Source organism: Phalaenopsis equestris, unplaced genomic scaffold, assembly GCF_001263595.1.
Source record: "Phalaenopsis equestris unplaced genomic scaffold, ASM126359v1 Scaffold000715, whole genome shotgun sequence".
Classification (NCBI taxonomy): Eukaryota; Viridiplantae; Streptophyta; class Magnoliopsida; order Asparagales; family Orchidaceae; genus Phalaenopsis; species Phalaenopsis equestris.
Window position 1 is genome coordinate 550,790 of NW_018165155.1, and position 22,678 is coordinate 573,467.

Sequence of the window (22,678 nt, forward strand, 5' to 3'; positions counted from 1 at the left end):
ATATATATATATATATATTAAATCACATGCGATTCATTCACGCGCGGTGTCGTAACAAAATGTGTGTCCTTCCTAGGCAAAATCGACATTCCGGACGCGCTGGTGCAGTCCGTTTTGTCGTCAGATGTCGTTTTGATGAATTCATCGATTTGCGTGTCAATTTTCTTGTGTAAAAAATATGGTAATAGGGGTGTCCTTTCCTACCAAAATTGGTATCTCGGACGCGTTGGCGCAGTCCATTTTGTCGTCGGAGGTCATCCGGAGAAGTTCGCATTTTCACCCGTCCTTTAGGCTTAATTGAAGTCCGATTTCGTGCAATTTCGTGAACTTTGTGTATTTGATGTGTGTATATGACGAAAAAGGTCGTGACGATGTTTTCCTAAGGCTTGAAGTCTTATCAGGAACTTTTCCCTTGAGTCATCGCAAAATAACCCATAACCACTCGTTTATAAGACGATGGTCTTGTGCCAAAGATGCTAGACATCAAAGGAAAATAGGAATTGACTAGAATTTTCTAAAAGAGTGAGTCTCAATTCTAGTTTTCTAGGACGGTCAATAGGAACTCCTAGAGCTAGATCCTAGGCTCCTAAGGAGGAGAAGAGAAGACCTCACAAAAATGAGGTCAATAGTCACGCAACTGACGGAAGTTTTCATTCATTACAGCGAACTGCCTGGCAAGCATCTCATGATCTGGCTGTGACAAGCTCGAGGAACTCACAGGGGCACTATAGATCTCAACCTCGAATGTTATGCTCTTTGTACTGAGGCCATAGACCCTCCCCTTCTTCTCTCCTGCCGCCTGCGTCTATAACTCAAATTCGGATTGCGCAGTTGTAGAGTGGCTACCACTGCTATTGGCGGATGTCTGAGACTAAGAGACATAACGCCTCTCTCGAAGCTGCTCGAACTCCTACATAATTAAAAAATCAATGTTTAATTGTTACTTTGAAAATTAAGAGTCAAAATAAATGCACAAAAATTATTTTTTAACTTACATTTACTCGCTGGGAGTGCTCAGAAACCCACTACTGTGTCCCCGGGCATTAATGGGTTCAGACATGTAACTTTGCAACACAGGGCTCACAGCTGAACTCCTCGGCATGTGTAGCATAAGAGAATTGTTAACACCACATAATTACATCAAACATTGAATTTATGAATATTTGAAAAATTTTACCAACCTCCTGTAGTGCTATGTATGGGGAACCGTTCCTCCAATATGGAGTGCAACTCCCCTGGCCCCCTTGATGTTTGTCGCTTCCTCTCATAATTGGAAAAAGGCTCGGGCTGCGGTCAACTAAGTCCGAGCTCCTCACTGATCCAGGCGGGCCACTCCCCCTTCCTGCGAGCTGTGGTGAACATGTCACCCAGCCGATGCCTGCCACAAGTCTTGAAGCGGATCTGGTGGTGATGCTCTGGCAGCCAGAAGGACCTCTTCAACATAAGAAATAAGCCATGTTTGTTAGTATCACAAAATAAATTAAATTTTTAATCCTATTTCAAATTAAATAATCTTACCTTGAACTCTCCTGAGTGGCAACAGGGGTCTTCTTACAAGAGATATGGATAATTGTATCTGCTCTGGATGATCTTCGTGATTGCATGCCACGAGCATCTTGTGAGAGAGGAATCTGGAGAAAAAAAAATTTGTTGCTCAAACATATCTAAAATGAACCACGAACATAATCTAATGTTAAAGATAAATTACGAGTCTCCCTTCTACAGACGATGTACCCTCACAGGGGCAGGAGTCGAGGGGCTAGGCTCAACGACGGAAGAAGCTGAAGCCCAAGTAAGAGGTGGTGCAGAAGTGGGTGCAGTAAACGTGACATTAGTAGGTGGGGCTGCAATTGGTAATTGATACTCAGGTGTGGTGGTAGGTATCGCAGTAGGTGTGGCAGCTGGTGGGGGAGTAGGTGCGGAAGAAAATAACCCCTTCTTCCTGCTTCGTTAGGTGGTCTCGAAAGTGCACAAAATACAGGGTCTCCTAGGTGGTTGACCATATGCACCATCTGTGGTCATCTATAACAAGACAAAGACATTAATAAAATTAGTACTGACAACAAAAACAATAATGGACATTGTACAAAAGTAAAGACAAGAATGTGCAAAATATGAAACATGTGATAAATATGTCAAACAAAAAATAGAAGTAAAACATAAGTAGCAAATGTAAACACAGGAAGATGCAAAATCAAAGACACATGTCACAACTATGTATAAAAACAACTAAACAAAAAAAACCAATAAGAACTAATTCAAACTTACAGAATATTTTTATTATGTTTCATTAAACGAGCCCATCGTCGATGATGAACTTAAAATTTCTTCTTCAGTTTCATCATCATTGTCATCCATATTATGAGGAACCTCTTCATAAATCCACTTGGTATCCTCTAGGGCAAATATTTCTTTGTTCGTACTGGGTTGAATGCGAAAATATGACATACCATGCTTTTGGTGAATGAGTTCAATAATACTTTGCATCTTAACAGTTTTCTTTAGTTTATTCTTTGTGATCATAGCCCAATCAAGTTTATCCCTTACTCTATCAGGATATTGAAGATAATAAACCTGAGTAGTTTGACGTGCAAAAACAAATGGATCAAATTTCTCATATCGTCTATTCATTTTGACTTTGGTAATATCATAACGGGTAAGTGTTCGTGTTCCTCGATTTGGAATAGGATCAAACCACTCACAATTGAACAAGTAGACAAAGTGCGTAGCATCACCCAGATATTGCAACTGAAGTCTTTCTTCAAGTACGACATAATAGCTAATTTCGTTATTTGTGTGTGTATTTCCTCTAACACAAACGCCAAAATTGTACATCTTCTCCACGTCAGAAACTCGTGTGAAATCTATAATCGTTTATATAAAATATCTATCGTATAGTAACGCTGCGATTAGGCCCCCAGGCAAGACCCAATAACTCTGATTTGTAATTTTGTTGCTTGTATTATCTATAATAATATCAAAGGTATAATTAGGCTAACTTTGAATGTGACGATCGTACCTATGAATTAAAGAGTTGTTTCAACATACTTAAACCTTCTTGTTTATTAGAAACTCGTCTTTCATATTCAAACTGTCGATAAATAAATTGTTCACATCATTATTATTTATATATTCAAATTAATTAATATATATAATATTCCAAACAATAAATGAGAGTATCGAGTTTGGACTCTATAAATCTTACTGTATAAATGGTTGGACTTCGTCGCAATTCATTAGAATATACAATGTAGTCGTTTGAATCTCTTTATCGCTTAGATACTTTGTACCATGCCTCCTCAATGACTCCTCTAATATTTAAAATATAAATAATTTTGGTTGTAAAGATATGTTATATACAGTTTGACCTATTTGATGCACTTACTCAAAATAATATGAACAAAAAGTAATTGTCTCATATGGCAAGTATATTCCGCATATATCCCTCTGGATGTATTTTATTTCTAACATTTTTTTAATTTTATTTAAATTTGCAACATATATTTTTTAATGGAAACTTTTCAGAGGATAAATCTACAACAAATCACATCACAAAGCGAGTGTTGTCCTACGCTTCGGTAAACAACCGCAGGTCTTTTGACCAAATGTGGTTGCGATGTTTGAGCAAAAATGAAGCTTGAAACAACGTTAAAGAAGTCCACTCAAACATTTGCGGTGCACACCAGTTGCGGCCAAAAATGAAGATGATAATCAAAAGACATGGATATTATTTGTCAACAATAATGATTGATTGCTTAGAAACTATCATAAGGTGTCACCAATGCCAGCTGCACAGAGTGGTTTTACACCAACCACCAAACGTGCTACACCCGACAATCGAATCGTGGTCGTTTGAGTGTTGGGACACATATATAGTAGATCTTATATAGACTTCGTCCTCCAAAGGTTGCCAGTTATTCTCGCTGCTGTGGACTACTTCTCTAGGTGGGCAGAAGTAATACCGCTCATGTAGGTCAAGGCATGCCATGTCTGACAGTTCTTCCAGAATCAAATTGTCTACAGATTTAGTGTTCCCCGAAAGATAATTTTAGACAGTAACACGGCTTTCAAAAACACATAAATAAATAACTTTGCTTGAAAACACAAGATAGATTGGAGATATTCGATAATCTATTACCCTAAGGCTAATGGCTAAGCTTAGGCCTTTAATAAGATGATACAAATTTTGAAAAAATGTTGGTTGGTAACATGAGACAATGGAACGAGCAGTCGTTGAAAGCTTTGTGGGTCAACCGCACAACGTATAGAACACTGACACAGTCGACGTTGTTCACTCTAGTGTATGAGTTCAAAATGGTACTTCCGCTTTGAAGTACAACTCCCGTCACTCGGAGCAGCAATTGCTAACAAAATAATAGAAGATGAAAATGCGAAGTTGCGGCTTGAAGAACTTAACAGTTTGAAGGGCGAACGTTTACAAGCTTAAAAAATTTTAGAATTATACCAGGCTAAGAAAATGCAAAGTTTTCGCTCACGAAGACCTATTCTTGCTTACAACAAAATAGGAAGGAAGTTTGAACCAACGTGGGAGGGCCCTTTCGTTGTTGAAAAGACATACTCGGGAAACCCTACTAATTGGTCAATTTTCAAGAAGAATGATTTATGCTCCCGATCAACGGTCGATATTTGAAAAAATATTATGCAACATGAAAACGATCCATTTGTAAACTGGGACTATTCATAACAAATAAATGAAACATAAAATTATGCTTTGGTCTCTTGGCTCGAGCTCTATCTGAATTTAAGATTCCCTCTTGAAACACTATTTCAAGTCCAATTTTGCTTTCACATTATCTTTTATTTTGTCTTTGATTTCCATCACAATATTGAAGTTGTTATCAAAAAAGGTCTCCTCAACATGCATGTATCGCGGGGCAAATTATAAAACGTAATGATTACTGGTTAGCATGATGATGTTGCGGCGTGACTGTATGGGGTGAACCCATCTGCACATGTGCTAAGTCTAACATCGCGCACTTCAGCTATAAATTTCTGATAACTATGGTCAAAATGTTTGCATGTTTCACCAGGTGACGGGTGGCTCATTGATTTTCCATCAGCAGATCTAGTACCATGTCATGTCATGTAAAGAGCTGTACGCATAGAAGCAAACAACCTCTGAAGTCGGGGTATGGGCGGGAAGTAAATGAGACTCTTGTATAGAATATTTTCTGATTTTTACGTTTTCCCCTTTTTTGTTTGAATTTATAAGCACCACAAAATCGACATTTGTTCTCAACTACATCAGCCTTGTTATATATTATGCAGTTAACACAGTAATCTATCTTCTCGGATAATAACTCTTAACTTTGAGTTCTATACAAACCATCCAGAACTAAATTCTCTATAGGGTTCGTCTCCTTCAATAATGGTGTTACTTGATTGAATACTTCTTTAGGCAATGACTCATTGAATTAGCATCAACAAATCCATCGTGCTATGTGAGAAGTTGTATGCATAAAAGCGAATGGCCTTTGAAGTTGGGGTATTTCATGACATATTTCTTCAATGACAAAGAAGGACAACGATCCTAGTGTTGGGCTACTTATGTACTTATGTTGAGATGTTCAATTGTGGGACATTGTTTGTCCAAGTGGATTTGTTGTCCGCCAATGGCTTTTTGTTAAACATCGCCTTCGACATTTCAAAGCTTGTTTGTTCTTAAACTCTTGCATTCATTCATTCATAACTCCAATAATGGAGTGCTATTATGAGTGTGAAATTTGTAAATAGGATAGTTTAGATGTGAAATTTGTAGTATAGAGAGTTTTGAGTGTTATGATTTAGATCCCCCTAAAACTTATTATGAATATTGTTAAAAACAGCAGCAAGATTATTTTATTTCATTTGCTTAGTTGTATTGCTAATAAAGAACCAATAAGCTAAGGTGTTGAAATGAGCTAGAGGTTATGATGAGTTGCTAGGCCATTTTCTAGTGAATTTATCATGCCATTGCTTCACCCCGCTATGGAGTTTTGCGGTAGGATCATAGGACGGAAGGCATAATTGCTTGTGCTACCCCCCTCTCTTTAAATCGATATGGGACAAAGACGGGTATGATTTAGTTGATTGAATATATCTTATAAACACATTTTGATATTCTACTTATCAGAATAGAATCAGTAATAAACTCAATTACCCAAATTCATGCAAAATAGCACATTCCACTTTATTACAATTCACACATATTCAATAAATTAACCAATCAAATTAAGCAAATGCATTCTGAAACATCACATTTTTATATCTACAGAACATCTAATATGCATCAATATTCTTGCAGAAAACATAAACTTCATTTGGTATATTACCTCAGTATCTTCTATCCTATAGCAATTACATAATAAAATATGATCAAAAATTTGAATTTAGTTCTTATTAAGCCTCATGTATTTTTTCATTTCTTGTAAAACAACTATAATAATCTAGTGAGTTATGAGGCTCAACAAGATAAATAATTCTAATATAGAATTAAAATACTCAAAAATAGTATCATGACTCAACCTAATCATAAAATTGAGCATATTTGATTAGTACATCACTATAACATTTGAAATTAAAATTTGGTTACATAAACAATATTATTAATATATTTGAATTAAGGATTGACAACAATATTTTTCAATACATTGTCAATTAATGTTCTAATTACTTACATGTTAGTTTGATTACATCAAATCATTCATTTGCTTATTTATTTTTCGAGGCATTGTATTTTGCTTTAGCTTTAGAATATTTCATGTATGATTGTCTAAGTTTATTAAGGCATCACAAGATAGTAGTAAACCCACGTTATATAAGATATGATATAAATCTAGCCCGGAAGTCAAATCATAAAGTTCAATAGAGTACAGGTGAAAGCTAGTATTATCGCTATGTGACTGCTAACATGAGATTTTTTAAGTTCATCATATTTTCATCATTGAAATATTAAATAAACATGTAATTAATTTTCATGTACTGAATAATTGTATGCATATATGAGCAATTTTGAGATACCAAATACCCTCATTTAAAAGTGCTACTAATTATAAGATATTTGTTTAATTGTGATATATTTAACTGTAATTTTATGCCATCTTATGTATGGTCATTTATATTTGAGTAATAAAATGTAAACATGTATTCTATAATATGAGGAATGTCTAATGTATTGCAATCATAAGTGTAATTTACATATAAATGCACATGCAAAAAACTAAAAAAAAAATCATGTTTGTATTGAAATTTACATATTTTACTCATATGATGCCCAAACTCATCCAATTGAAGTATTGAACCTTTGTTCTTTTTGACGTAATTCTTTATCAAATTAACTTGAAAATGCACCATGACCCCAAAATTATTTCTCACGCAAGTCTTAATACATAATCACCTCGAATTGAAGTAATTAGGTTGGAGGAAAACATGAAAAATAAGATTTTTAACTTACCTAATTTCTTTCCAGTCTTACCTCTCTTTTTCCCTTCCTTATCTCCCTCTCTTCTTCTAATGTTTTTCCTCCTTTCCTCTCTGGTTTTCTTTTCCATCAGTTCCTTGTTGCCAGAATCATGAGTGTATGCCTTAGGAAGACATTTTATGAATTAGTGTTTAGCTTATATCTAATATGTAAGTATTTACATATGTTTGTTATTTCCTTAATAAAGTTTCAATCGTTTCCTGAGGTATCAGCTATTGCATGCAAAGCAAAGTATAAAACCCGAAATTGCACTTCCCAGGTAATGGTGGATGAACAATAATATTAAAAAATAAAATGGAAATTTTTTCTCAAATGGAAATTAATTTCATAATTCTCATGTCTTTGAGAATTAACATATGCTTCTATGCATTAAAATGATCCATTTAAAGTGCAGTTTGAAATCTTGGGATATAATTTTGTTTGAGTGTTTTGCATTTATGCCATAGAAAATATTGCGTATGACAGTGATTCTCTTATTAGAATTTTGTCCTCAAAATTCGCCTCCCGCAATATCAACTCGGTGCGGGAAATTCTATCATATCATTTGTTTCCCAACTTTTTTTTCCTTATTTGTGCTTCCATCTCACTTTACAGAAGAGATCTAAGATCAAAATCTTCTATTTTTTTAATTCTTTCGTACAAATCAATCTTTTTTGTACTTAATTTTATGATGCAGTACCTTCTATTTTGTATTAGTAACTCATTTTATAATCATTACAATAACAACAACAACAAAGTCTTGATCCCACTACGTAGGGTCGGCTACATGAATCCTTTTTCTCCATTGCGTTCTATTTAGTGTCATATTTTCACTTAGTTCTAGTAAATTAAGATCATTTTTAATACAATAAGCCCAAGTTTTCCTAGGTCTACCTCTGTTTTTCTTAACACAAGTCGAATCAAAAACATCTACTCTTCTAATTAGATCATCAGATGGTCGACGTTTAATGTGACCAAACCATCTAAGACGACTTTCTCTAATTTTGTCCGTCATAGGAGCTACACCAACCCTATCATGAATATATTCATTTCGCATTTTGTCTCTAAGTGTAAAGCCACTCATCCACCTAATTATTCTCATCTCGGCAACACTTAACTTATTATTATGCTTCTCTTTTAAAGGCCAACATTCAGCGCCATAGAGCATTGCAGGTCTCACCACCGTCTTATAAAATTTTCCTTTCAGTCTAAGCGGTACTTTTCTATTACACAAAAGGTCTGAAGCATTCCTCCACTTCAACCAACCAACTTGAATTCTACTATTAACATCCACATCTATATCACCATCGCTTTGAACAACGGACCCAAGATATCTAAATCGTTCACACCTTTTAATAATTTGATCACCCAAAGTCACTTCTGTCACTAGAGCTATTACTACTAAAATTACATTCCATGTATTCAGTTTTAGTTCTACTTAAACGAAGGCCTTTAGACAACACAATGATCAAAAGGATTCATGTCATGATTTTTTTTCGACAAGTTTTACGCTGGTTGTCGACTACCTAACGCAACCCTCCACTTTTCGCATCCGGGCTTGGGGCCGGCAACGGCAGTGTTGTCCAAAATATAAAAAATATTGTGCACATGAAAAATTTGTGGGTGCAATTCTAATCTATATGCAGCCTTTTTAACTCAATAATTTCAAATGGTCCAACATATTTGAGACTCAAATTCCCTCTTTGGCCATATCTACATAAACTTTTCATTGGCCTTGCCTTCAGGAATACAAATTCAACCTCTTCAACTTCTATCATTTTATGCTTGGGGTCATAATATTTTTATTTATGATAATTCTAACTTTCTCAGTAACTTTATCATGGCCTCAATAGTTTCTCTCCGGTTTCAACCTATCTCAGTAGAGTTCTAGATTTTCTTTGGCACAATGCCTAATATGTTGCCATGTTAATGTTGGATTGGTAGTTATTATTGTATGAATGAATGTGATCCTACTAGTTACCTTCAAAATCCAAGCCACATAATCTCAACAAATCTTCAAACACATGAGTAATTCTTTCTGATTGATCATCTGATTATAGATGAAATGTTGTACTGCAGTGTAATTTGGCATCCAAATCTTTATGAAAACCTCTCTAAAATATTGATATAAATCTACCATGTACATATGATATGATGACTTTGGGAATTCCATATTTTAGTAACATAGTGGCCTGCCTTTTCTCATTAAAATGTAAAGTCTTTGATCTCATTTTTATTGGGTTTAATTTTATGATTTGGTCCATCTAATGTTGATTTCATGTTTTGTGCTCAAGATTTTTTTGTCACTATTAAATATCTAGAATAAACTATGCTGAATGAGAATTCTCTTTCGCTCAATATAAATTTGAATCTCTTGTTGAGTTCCATTAATAAAGAAAAATTTAAAGCTAGTCATTTACTAATGCTACTTGTCATATTGACAATGTACAGTAGATGAGAAATTTGTTCAAAATATACCGAATATTGTCTGTATGATGTATTATTGTTGAAGGAGATACTCTTCATCTCTTCCTAAAAGCTGAAATTTATTGCAATGCAGGTTGTTAAGACTCTTGGATCAGCGTTACAGGGGAGTTGCGGTTGGGGTTGGCCAGTCAGAAATATTGGGTCGCATACATGTTGCTCCAATCAAGGCATGATTCTAATTATTATTTATTCATTATAATCACTTACAATTCTAAAATTTCGCCCTGCAATTTTTTAGGAACGTTTCACTATGGACTTCAACTTTTGGCACTTTTGTCGTTACTCTTTAAATTAGTTGTCTAAATCATTCAAATAATGACTTTATCATGATCAATATGTTTTCTCTCTTGTACATATATGAATTCAACCGATAGGGCTACCATCACCATTCTTGTGCATGTCCTTTGTCCTCTTTATACTAGTGCTGTTTTTCAATTTTCTAAGGTCTAGTGTTTCATTCTGTTCTGTATTTGCTGTAATTATCCTTTTCTTTACTACAGTTTATCTTTCGTTCTATATAATTGCTAAATTCTTTTAAAATCTATTACCTTATAATTGAGCTCTCCATAATTGAAGATCTATATTTTACATGCTCTTCATACTTTATATTTAAGTTCTCCATGATTATTTTACCCACCATCACACTTTCCAAAACTAAAACATTTTTTGAAATGTCAAAATTTCTCTTCAAAGGGAAGTTTGCACGTTAATTTAGCATTTCTATTAGGTTGGCAAACTTTAGTTTCGTTTTACTTGGGCCTCCTTTTTCACAGTTTAATAATGTACTTCATAGTGAAAATTGTCATTTTGAAAGCTATTTAACGATATTAGCAAGTTTATGAATATATCGTAGCTTTGCAAATCAATTTGAGCATTCTGGATATTTCGCACACTTTTCTCGTATGGATGTAGTATTCTTCTCTTCTCGGCATTAGATATTACGCCATGCATATGAACAGGCCAATATTTAAATTTATTTGGAGGCAACTTCATCCTATGGTGCTGATATTGTCTTGGCAGATTGGTCATTTGTTTTTCCCCTGTTCCTTTACTGTGTTGGATGCTCCCAACATGGAGTTTCTCTTTGGTCTTGACATGCTAAGAAAGCATCAGGTAACTATTTGAAATGCTTGATATCTGATACTTTTAGCCTACTATGAATTTGATAATAATTTCATGTCCTGCAGTGTATAATTGATCTGAAGGAGAATGTATTGAGAGTGGGTGGTGGAGAGGTATCTGTGCCATTCCTTCAAGGTTGATAATCTATTTCCTTTGGACTAATTTCAGTGAAATGGATTTCTTTTTGCATCAGATTCAAATTATTTTTTTGACTTACAATGATAAATGTTACAATAAATTCTATTCTTTTATATTTTTTTGCAGAGAAAGATATCCCTTCACATATTCTTGATGAAGAAAGACTGAAGCAGGCGTCTCTTGGCCTGGGAATTAATCCAGTTGAGTTTTGTTCTTTCTCAGGAACCTCTTGCATTTGATTTTTTTTGTTATTCCTTTCCTATTTCTTGGGTATTAATGCAACTTAAAATCGGTTTGGAAACCATGGTGACTGATTTTTCTACTATACCATGCTTTCAATGGAATGCCTTAAAAGCATTTGTTCTTCTTTCTATTTTCATTTCTCGCATTGGTGAAGTTGAATCAGTCTGCATTTCATGCAGGCAATTTCTCTTTATATAGGGTGATCTTAGTTTATAAGAAAATTTGTTCCTTGTTAATAATTCTTTTATGGAAAAGGGAAATTGTTAAGTAATCAGAAGAGGATTCAAATGGAAGATTTTTTTTTTAATATCATTGAACGGTAAGTTGAGCATTTTGAGCAAGTTTCTTGCCCAATGTCAAATCAATAATGGAAATAGGTTCAGGTAGGGTTTTGGGTTTCTTTTTATTAATAAGATTAGCCATTTTGAAGACAATACACTATTTTGTATTGCACGTTTTATCATTGTTTTTTAATTAGGATTATAGGGATTTTACTATTTTTGCACTGTGACCGTTCTATTCAAACATAATTTTGAGAAGGGCAATTAAGAGTCATGTGCATTGCACGTGCAGTAAACTTTAAAATATTATCAAATGTTTGTTTTTCTGCTGACTGGTCCATTTGATGAAAAATACATCTATAACCATTTTAATATTTTTTTTTTCATAAAATGACTTATATTTGGCCAAAGTAATTTTGCCTCAACTAATATAAATGAACAGTTTCAATTTAATTTTTACTTCTATTAGTTTTTTTCTGTCACAGAATTGATTGAATGTCCAGTACTTTAACAATATAGACCTTTTCTTATACATCCCATATTTATTGGGTTACGATAACTCTTCTATTATTTTTCACAAATATTCTTGGAAAAGTTTCAGATATTGATTGAGTAAAAACTTTTCTTTTATTTTTTTATATCTTGACCTCCATGTGTTCCATAGGCACATGCAATCAAATGTGATGGAAGAAATGGAGAATAAATACAACTTCATGAGAAAAATGTGAAAAAATGTCTAAAACTCTTATTTCTTTTGCAAAACGTATTATCTTGATGAGTCCAAAATGTCAAAATGATTTATAAAGTCCCCTTTTTCTTGTTGTTACTACCCTACCTGGGAGTTTGGAATATCAATTCGTGCACGGACGGAGGAAGTACTATCAAGAGATTTTCATTGCTTAAACAAAAGTCATCCAAAATATAAAGAACCGTCTATATACAAAACTTTAATTTACAACATTTACAATTGATAGAAAATTAAAAACTGAAATGTTTAACTTTCTTCGTGGGCTCATTAGTGTTTGTAATCATAATCTCTAGTATCAAAATAGTCTTAAGGATCTTTTTTCGTAAAAAGATTTTAACAATTGCCATGTAAGTTAAACAACTAAGTTGGTAAAATATGTCTAAATTACATTAATTCACATTTTATGATATTTTTACAGTTTTATAAAAGTTGGAGATAGAAGACGACCTGCGTTCGTCGACTCCTTCACCGTCGTCATGTCTCGCTGCGAGCCGCGATCGTCGTCTCGTCTGCGTGGTCGTCCCGACCATTCGGCTCGTTTGCGTGGTTTTCTCACCTGCGCGGCCGTCCCGACATTTCGGCTCGTCTGCGTGGTCTTCTCGCCTTCGCGGCCGTCCCGACATTTCCGCTCGTCTTCATCGTCTCGGCTGTGTGGTTCTCCCCTCGCTCTCGTTCGCTGCAACTCTTCTGCGGCTTCGACAATTGTCGGGCAGAGTTTTTTTGCTGTGATTTCTGTGATTTGCTGTGATGGAGCTTCCTTCGTCTACGGTTGAACCTGAAAAAATCTCCTTTGCCCACATGGTGGGTAATTCTCAGAGGGAGACGGCGGTTGTCTTCCCCTCAAGTGATGAGGAGCAACGGGAAGGTGATTGCCCCTTTATTAAGATGAAAGCAGCATTTTTTTTCTTTGAGCTAGAAATTTCATCCTTTACTGATAAATTCAAGTTTGCTCTTATTGAAAAATTTCAGTGGGGACATCCACTTATGGAAGTTATTAGTAAAAGTTTTGATGATCTCAAATTAGCAGGAAAGTGGAAGTATGACTTATAGATGGGAGACACGTATTAATTCAATTAACTGTGCCTGAAAATTATACTGAGATTTTTTCCAAAAAATATCTCAACATTGCTGGTAAACCAATGAAGCTACTCAAGTGGTCCCTGATTTTGAACCCAAGCGTGAATCTCCTACTATACCGATATGTTTTAGTCTACCTAATCTTAAGCTGCATTTTTTTCACCATCAGGTTCTTTACTCTATTGGTGTCATACTTGGGGACCCTTTGAAGCTAGATCTACCCACTTTTAACCCATCCAGACCTTCTGTAGCCAGAATACTTGTTGAAAGAAATATTATTTTACCTGATGTTACCGAAGTCTGGTTGGGCACAACTCATAATGGATATTGGCAACAAATCGTCATGGAACACAAGAGTATAGACCTCCTTATTGTTCTCATTGTATGATGTTTGGGCACAATCTTGATAAATTCTATAAGCTTCATCCTAATTTGAAATCTAAAGATCAAGTGAATAAGAATGAATTTGACCCCGCTATTTTGGATATATTTGTTTCATCTGAAGAGAAAACTACCACAAAACAAGTTATGGTGTCTGAGTTAATCGCCCCTGTGGATCCTCCCTCTGAAAATACTATTTCTGCGATCGATGAGAAGCTAGATGACCCTGCTGAGCAACATACACTTTCAAACCCTCCTGAGCTGCAAGAATCATTAGGTGAAGAGGAGACAATTCATGTTTCACACACACTTGAACCTACAGTCGTTGCAACAGTTGACAATCTTTCTTCTGGTGCTCATTAGCTTTTATCTGCCCGACGTTCTGTTTACCAACACGATGATCAAACCTGTTTACCAACTCGATGATCAGATGAGCCAGTCTTCTGAGGAGGAATGACAGATCTATTCAAGGAAGAAGAAGAAGATTGGAGGCAAACTTCAGCTTGCGAACCTAATGAATGATACTTTGGTTACTTCGGTTACTTCGGGAAATGGCTCGGCACTCAACAATTTGTTATTTGGATCTCGCCCTAGAACTAGAGGCAGATAGAACTAGAGGCAGAGATAGAACTAAACTGGCTCGTGACTAGCTACTCTTTTCTGCGATTTTGGTACCTTTTTTTGGGGGTTTCCCTGTATCTTTTCTCTTTTGGGGTGTTTGCGTGTGTTGTATGGTATGGGTAGGGTGCCTCTATTGGGCCCTCTCATACAACTTTTATATATCTTTTCTATTTTAATAGATTTAGCCATTGGGCTTTTCAAAAAAATAATAATAATAAAAGTTGGAGATAGAATAATATAAGAAAATAAATAAGATAATTTTATCATTATTTTTATTTATTTCATATAAAACATCCGGAGAATTGTTGTCTATATGTGTACCAAATATGTGTATCAAAAGTACACCTTTCATAACCTTTTTCAGAACTCACCAAAAGGTAAGCAGTCATTTCCATTTTCATTTCTCTTTTACGTGCATAGATATGTTGCTTCTGTAGCCATTATCATATATAAGGGTAACTCCACATTTAAATATGCATGTGCATATATCGTATGTTATTATTGCCTTCTTTTATTCAATTAAGCATATGAAAACTTATGAAACTTGCATTTTAAAAGAAATACTAAAAAAAATAAAATAATTTCCTTAGATTTCAGAAATAAAATGAATTATTATAAAATAAAAAATATATTTACCCACCTGTTTATAGCAGCCAGATGCCTTTCCTCTTGTCAAGATATTACTTTGATGTGCTTATTATAATAGATTATATTTAATTCAAATTGATTAACTCTTATAATGCATATTATTTGATCTTTTAGCAACATTAATAGATAATTTTTAAAGTTCGAACAGGTAAAAATAATCTCCTACATCCAATGTTTACTCTAGCTATCTTTAACTCCTATTTAAACACTATTTTAAGAGTTTTTGGATATTAAATCTTTTCAACCTCATTGAAATTGTTGAATTCACCCCTATTTGTGATTAAACTAAGAAACTTTATTTTTATTAGTACTATTATACTTATAACAAAATATAACAATGTTTACAAAGAACTCAATACAAAATATTTTGGTAAGCTAATTTTCTAAAATCTTTCTTTTTAGCATTACATAAGACTGTAAACAATGATTGTAAGTTCTAATTAGGATTAAGTTTAACCTAATCTCACTCAAAACTTAAAAATTAAACGGTATTTCCTTATCTAGTTTCAGTTTCCTTTCCAAAATCTAAAAAAATTACCTCAATAATTCTAGAATTTTGATTTTAGGTTTTTCTAAAATTTCTTCATCAGTTCTCATAAATCATAAAAAAATAAAAATAAAAAATCCTACTTTTGTACTTTGAAATTCTTAAACTAAACATGGCAAAAACTTCTTTTTCTCGCTCCCTTGCTATTTCTAGTGCTTGGAGCACACAAAAGCTAGTCCGAGCATCTTACGCACCTAGGAAAGGATCTTGCTTGAGCTGCTCGACTGAAGGAATTGCTTGCTCGATCTCTCCTTTTCTTTTCCTCTTAGCTTACCTACACGCAGATGACGATGCTCATAAGACTTCACCTTCCAAGCACACGGCTTCACGAGCGCTTCTCCTACGAGCAGCACCATATAGTGTCTCACACTCGCAGCATTGTTGCCCTCACCTCCACTTCATTAACACATTTTTTGTTTTTCTCCTTTGGCTTATCTCCTTGCTTCGCACGCCACTCCCTCACCGTCGCCCACGTAGTATCCTTCCTCGCAATCACTCTATCTCTTGTGCTTTCTCTCTCTCTCTCTCTTTCTCTCTCCTACCTGAAGTGAAGGAGGGGATAAGAATCGATTTAGGGTCTGTTTGGGGTGGCTACAACTTGTTTAAAAGCTGTTGTGCAGCAGTTGCTGCGTAGAAATTGCTTTTAAATAAGTTGTTTATCTGTTTGTTTTTTACAGCTTTGAAACAGTTGTACTGCAGTTGTTTCTGAACAAATGACCAGGGCACTATAAAAAACAGAACTGTTCATAATAGTATATTTCATTATTAAAAACAAATATCAAGTTCGAACATTACAATATAAAAATAGACACCACACTAAACAGTGAGTAGCACGACTATCAAAATTTAAAACAGTATTAAAATAACAAATAAAAATTTGATAATATTATTTTTAAAATGTAGTTTGTGTATGTAACGAGATAAACTATCCTCCTGGGAAACTCTCCACGCCCGATCACTCTTGGCGGTGGAATTCTCTAACTCTTCCGCCCACCTAAAGAAATCACAGTTTTTTGTTCTTCTCCTTGGATACATACAAAATTGTCTCCCGTAGCTATGTGACTGTTGCGAGTAAGCAGAGAATTTTGTAGTCCGCAATAGCTGTACAATGTTTTGGAGGTACTCTAAATCCTAGCTTTACCACTTTCCATAATTTTCGGTCCTTTTCAATTGATCTCTATTGTTTTTAAATTGTATTTTATCATACTCTCTCCCAATATTATCTTTAAACTTTTGTATTTTGTTTGGCCAACCTTTCTTATTAATCTAAGTGGTTGGTCTATTTCCCAACTCCACCTCTTTGGCACAGAGGTCTCAGAATGTTAGTAAAATCTCTTTAGCCAAGTTAGCAGACGAACCTTTTTTTTTTTTTTGCCTTGCTCATAACAACAACAAGCATGCCAAGAACTAAAAAACATAAATTCATGGGAGATAAATAAAAAATTAAGAAACATAAACATGTTCAACACCGCCACCGCATCACAGCCGCCGCCATTATATTTTTCAACACGTCACCAACACCACACCATGACCTCCACACCACACCACCCTCTCCCAACCACAAACCACCATTTCCGCACAACCAACCATCAATATCAATAGCACACCACACCACTCGACAATCTCCACAACATACCAACACCTCCACCCAACCTACAAAAACCAACCTCAACACCACACCCCAACCTCAACACACCATCAACACCACACCCCAACCTCAACACCACACCCCAACCTCAACACACCACCACCTCCTCCAAACTACACACCACCACCAACCACCAATATGAATAGCATACAACACCACTCCACCAACTCCACATCACCACACCGCTTCCTCCAAACCAAACACCACCTTCTAATTTTTTGCACACCTCCACATCACCTCCTCCAACCATCAACATTAATCATAGCATGCCAACAATGCAATACGCTGAATGACACGGTAATTTTCCCATGCCAACAACTACAATAGAAAGAAATTTTTCCATACCAACTATGTTTTTTCACCATTCCAACAGTAAACATATGGCAAAAAAAATTTTCAAATAGCACTAAAATTAGAGAGGGGAGGATACCATAATTTTCCCATAGCAAGAATGACCATAGAAAATTCGCAATTTTGAAAATTATAGCACAACCATCTTCCAATCGATTGACATCGCAACACAGAAAAAAAAACCTGCAAAATCAACATCACAACACCATAATTTGCCCGTGCCAGTAATAATCACATTGCAAATAAACCTCATATATAAAGCATATCCTGGGGGCAATGGAGAGCGATGTATTCAAACGAAGTCGAAAAGCAGAGGGGAAAGGGAAGAGGAGAAGAAAGGTCATCGAGAACCAGCCCTAGCCACCAAAGTCATGCAGTGGAGAGCCGAAACCACCACAGATCCCAAACCAACAACCACCACAGAAGAAACTGCCACAAAGCCCAAATGCTACCCTAGCCACAACGAAAAAGAACAGAAGGGGGAGAGAGAAGAAAGGCCAACTCATCGCAACAACCACCGCAGAGCTGAAATCAGGAACCGACACTAAACAAATGTCAACCCTAGCCACAGAGAGGCCGCAACGGTAAAGAAGAAGGGGAGGGAGAAGAAAGGCCAAATCATTATAACAAAACCAACAGCCAGCGAGAATCACCGCAAACAACTACAACAGTAAAGAAGAGAGGAGAGATCTACCCAACCCTAGCCACCGGAATCACATAGAGGAGAGAATGGGAACGTGAGAAAGGGAGAACACAAGGGGTAGGTAGAGAGGAGAAAATGTCGCGAGTGAACGTAGGCCACAGGGTCAAACCCATAGTTGCATGATATTTAAAATTGCGGCGAGGAAAAGCATAAAACATTCGAAACGGGGTTTCCAAATAGGGTAAAATAGCAATGGGTAAACTCACTGCAGCTTAAAGGTTTTGCCAATGCAGGTGATGTGGGAAACATTCAAATAACATCTGCTTTGCAGGTGTCATGAGCAGGGAAATTAATATAAAAATTTTATGAACTTATATGTCATGAGCAGGGAAATTAATATAAAAATTTAGCAGGGAAATTAATATAAAAATTTTATGAACTTATCCAAATTAAAATTTAATTTTAATTACTGTTATTAGTATAATTAGTTTTTCTTTAAGGAAAGAATTTTTATTGGAGGAGATTTAAATAGATATGTTGTTAGTGGTAAAAGATTTTAGAAATATTCATGACAACTACAGTTTTGGAGTGATTAATGAAGAAGGTAGAACCATATTAGATTTTATTTTAGCATGTGATTTTGTTATTGATATTACTTTATTTAAGAAAAAAGATGAGCATATTATCACTTATATGAATGGATCTAATAAAACACAAATTGATTAGTAAGCTCAAACTAGCATCTTACGCAAGTCTACTATGGAAGTTATTAGCAAATTGATTAATGAGCATCTTAGTAAATTCTTACAAATAGAGCCTCCTAAACTCTTATGAGAAAAAGATATATTCGATAATTTAAAGATTGTAAGGTCAATCCAAGTGAAAATTTAAGTAATTAACATTGATTATTAGTTTTGAATTTTAAGATGAAAAGTTCTGAGATAAAAAATACAATGAAATATTATCACAGAATCAAATAAGTGTACCTAAAAGTTACAAATAAAATTATTTTTATGAGTAAAGTTTAAGATTTCAAGTTTTGATGTGTTCATGAAGAAGTTAAATTCTATGTGAGAGAAAGTAACAAGAACTATTAAATAAATATCAAATGTTGTACTTAGAAAATCAAAAGGAAAAGTTTTTATAAATAAAAAAAATTGGTGGTGGAATAAAAGTTAAAATATAAGAAATTGTGCTATAAAAATTAGTTTAAATTTAAAATCTTAGAGAACTGCAGAAAATATAAGTTGGCCCATAGAGAGTCTAAGAGAACATTCTTTGACGCTAAGGATTCTGCTCTTATTGATCTTTATAATAGATTAGATACTAAATAGGATAAAAAAATATATGTATAAGCTAGCCAAACAAAATTTAAAAAAAAAATAAAAATTTAGTGTAAGTAAAGTATATTAAAGATGGAAATCAAAAAGTATTTTGCTTATAGTAAGGTATTCAACATGAATGAGCTATTTTCATTAATTTTTTAATAAAATTTCTGTAAATACGATCCATCTTAGTGATCTTATTATTTTTTATAATAATAAAGCATTTTATTTTTACTTGCGCATTGGTTATAAAAAACTTTAGGAGGCTTTAAAGAAAATCAATGATAAAAAATCAGTAGAACCTAATGATATCCCAATTGAAGCGTGGAAATATTTAGGATATTTGGGAGTTTCTTGGTTTACTAAACTCCTTATTTTAAAAACTAAAAAGATGTCTGAGTGGAGGAAAAGTATTTTGATTCTCATTTTTAAGAATAAAAGAGATGCACAAGAATGTGCAAATTATGAAGGAATTAAGTTAATGTGCATACTTTAAAATTATGGGAGAGGGTAATTGAACATATGTTAAGATGTGATACAAAGATTTCTCATAATAAGTTTGGATTTATGTCGAGCAAAGTTTTCACATGAGATGTTTGATGGAGAAGTGCAGAGAAAGAATGATCTACATATGATTTTTATTGATTTAGAAAAATTTTAAAAACTTACTATAAGGTTCAAAGAGAAGTTCTTTGGAAAGTTTTAGAGAAGAAAGATGTTTATATGACTTATATTCAAGTCTAAAGATATGTATACTAGAGTTGTTATTTGTGTTCTAACGCTAGGAAGATTGACAAAGTATTTTTATGTATTTCTTATTTCAGTTTGATTACATCATGGATCGGCTTTAAGCCTATATCTTTTTTGCTTTAGTGTTGGATGCTCTGTTGGATGCTCTTACTGGACATATCTAATCATTAAAAGTGAACATTTTAGAATGTCTTGGGTCTATTGTGCAAGTTGATGATGATATAGATGCGGATGTTATTAGTAGAATTCAAGTTGGTTGGTTGAAGTGGAGGAATGCATCAGGTCTATTGTGTGATAGAAAAGTACCGCTTAGGCTTGAAGGAAAATTTTATAAGATGCTTATGAGATCTGCAATGATTTATGGTGCATAATATTAATTTTTAAAAGAGAAGCGTAAAATAAAGTTAAGTGTTGCTGACATGAGAATGCTTAGGTGGATGACTGGCTTGACAATTAGAGATAAAATGTGAAACAAATCTTTCCGTGAAAGGGTTGGTGTAGCTCCAATGGCTGACAAGATTTTAGAGTCGTCTTAGATGGTTTGGTCACATTAAATGTTGACCATCTAAGTAATCCAGTTAGGAGAGTAGGTGTTTTAGATTCAACTTATGTTAAGAAAGGCAAAGGATGGCTAAAGGATGGCCTAAAAAGACTTAGGCATATTGGATAAAAAATTATGTTAATTTATTAGAAATAAATGAAAATATGACACTCAATAGAACTCAATGGAGAAAAAGGACTAATGCAGCCGACCCCACTTAGCGAGATAAAGGCTTGTTGTTGTTGTATAAAAGGTTATGTTATTACATTTGTATCAATTAGAAATGCCACATAAGGAGAGGATGAAAATTCACTTGCAAGAAATAATAAATATCAATGGAGAGTTTGCACATATTTATCTTTTAATAAATAATAATTATTATGATAATAAAATAAATAAATATATAAAATGAATATATGCAAAAAAACAAAATAAAATTTTGATGATAGAAGTTTATGAAAAACATAACCTTAAAAAAAGGTATTCACCATAACCAGGTTCTATTTTACCATCTCTACTACCTTGAAGCACAGGCCACACCCTCGTCCCCAAAACAACCAATAGAAAAGAGTAATGATAATAATATTAATAACAACAAAGTTAGGCTCTTTGTAGAAAGATTATTGAAGAAAAGGGGGTATGACCCCCTTCAGATAATTAATAAAATTAGTTTCCTATGACTAACCCCTCAGTCATCCCAACACTCTTCCACATTTGCATAAGCCACTCCTAAGCCCCACCGTCGGCTCACAATTTCTCTTCCTCTATACTCTTCTCCCATTCATCCGACATAGGTATATAGAGTGGTCTTATCGGCTTGCAAAATGCTTGTAAGCATCTTTTTTTATGTGACTGGGAAACTGTATTGTTATGTTATAAGTTTTACCATGCAAAAAACTCTAGAACATCTGTCCACACCTTCCGTTGTGTGCTAATACGGATATAACCCAACCAGGTTTCTCTTTCTGATGTGGTGTATGGAAAAATATGAGTAGCTTTATCTTGTATACTTGGTGGTTAGGCTTGACATACTTCCTAGTACCCCTATGTGGAGGTGATGCAAAAACATTGCATAAATGCACTTTAAAGTTGAACTAAAATGCTTTTGGAACAAATAAAGCATGAAAAAAATTGAAAAGAATGGGTAAAATGCGAAGTTAAAATAAAAGATACTAAAAAAATGTGATGCAATTCATGTATAAAGAAAAAATAACCTAAAAATAGATTTACATGGACTTTTTTTTCTTTTCAGTGAACACAAGTAGAATCACTTAGTAGTTTCTTGGTATAATTTGGACTTGATACGTGACACAAATGTGCATACGCGTTTAAAACTCGTCTAAGCCCAACTTGAGCAAGTGTATGAACAAAAATAACATCATTTTGAGTACTCTTTAAAAAATCACTTGTGCTCACAAGTAAACCTCTAAACAAACTTATAAATGAAAAAAAATGAGCTCGTATGTGCGCATCAAAATGTGTATACGTGCGTAATAAAAATCATTCAAACAAGCAAAATGCAATCAATTTGCACCATGGAGAAGCTGCACAAGCATTCCACTGATATTGTAACTGCCAATAGACATTATGGTCTGAGTCCGTTATATAATAAAAAGAATAATTCAATAAAACTGACTCCTTGCACATGCTTCAACTTCTCACTCTTCT

General features: G+C 34.4%; 1 protein-coding gene across 2 annotated transcripts in view; it reads left to right on the forward strand.

The window, feature by feature from the left end:
• Positions 1 to 22,678, forward strand: part of LOC110030405 (DNA damage-inducible protein 1) — a 95,815-nt gene that overhangs the window by 70,218 nt on the left and 2,919 nt on the right. For both annotated transcript variants that reach the window (XM_020733103.1, XM_020733104.1), the window contains 4 exons: positions 10,020 to 10,113; positions 10,967 to 11,059; positions 11,134 to 11,203; positions 11,333 to 11,406. In XM_020733103.1, the coding sequence (XP_020588762.1) occupies positions 10,020 to 10,113; positions 10,967 to 11,059; positions 11,134 to 11,203; positions 11,333 to 11,406 (331 nt within the window). The remainder of the gene's footprint in view (positions 1 to 10,019; positions 10,114 to 10,966; positions 11,060 to 11,133; positions 11,204 to 11,332; positions 11,407 to 22,678) is intronic.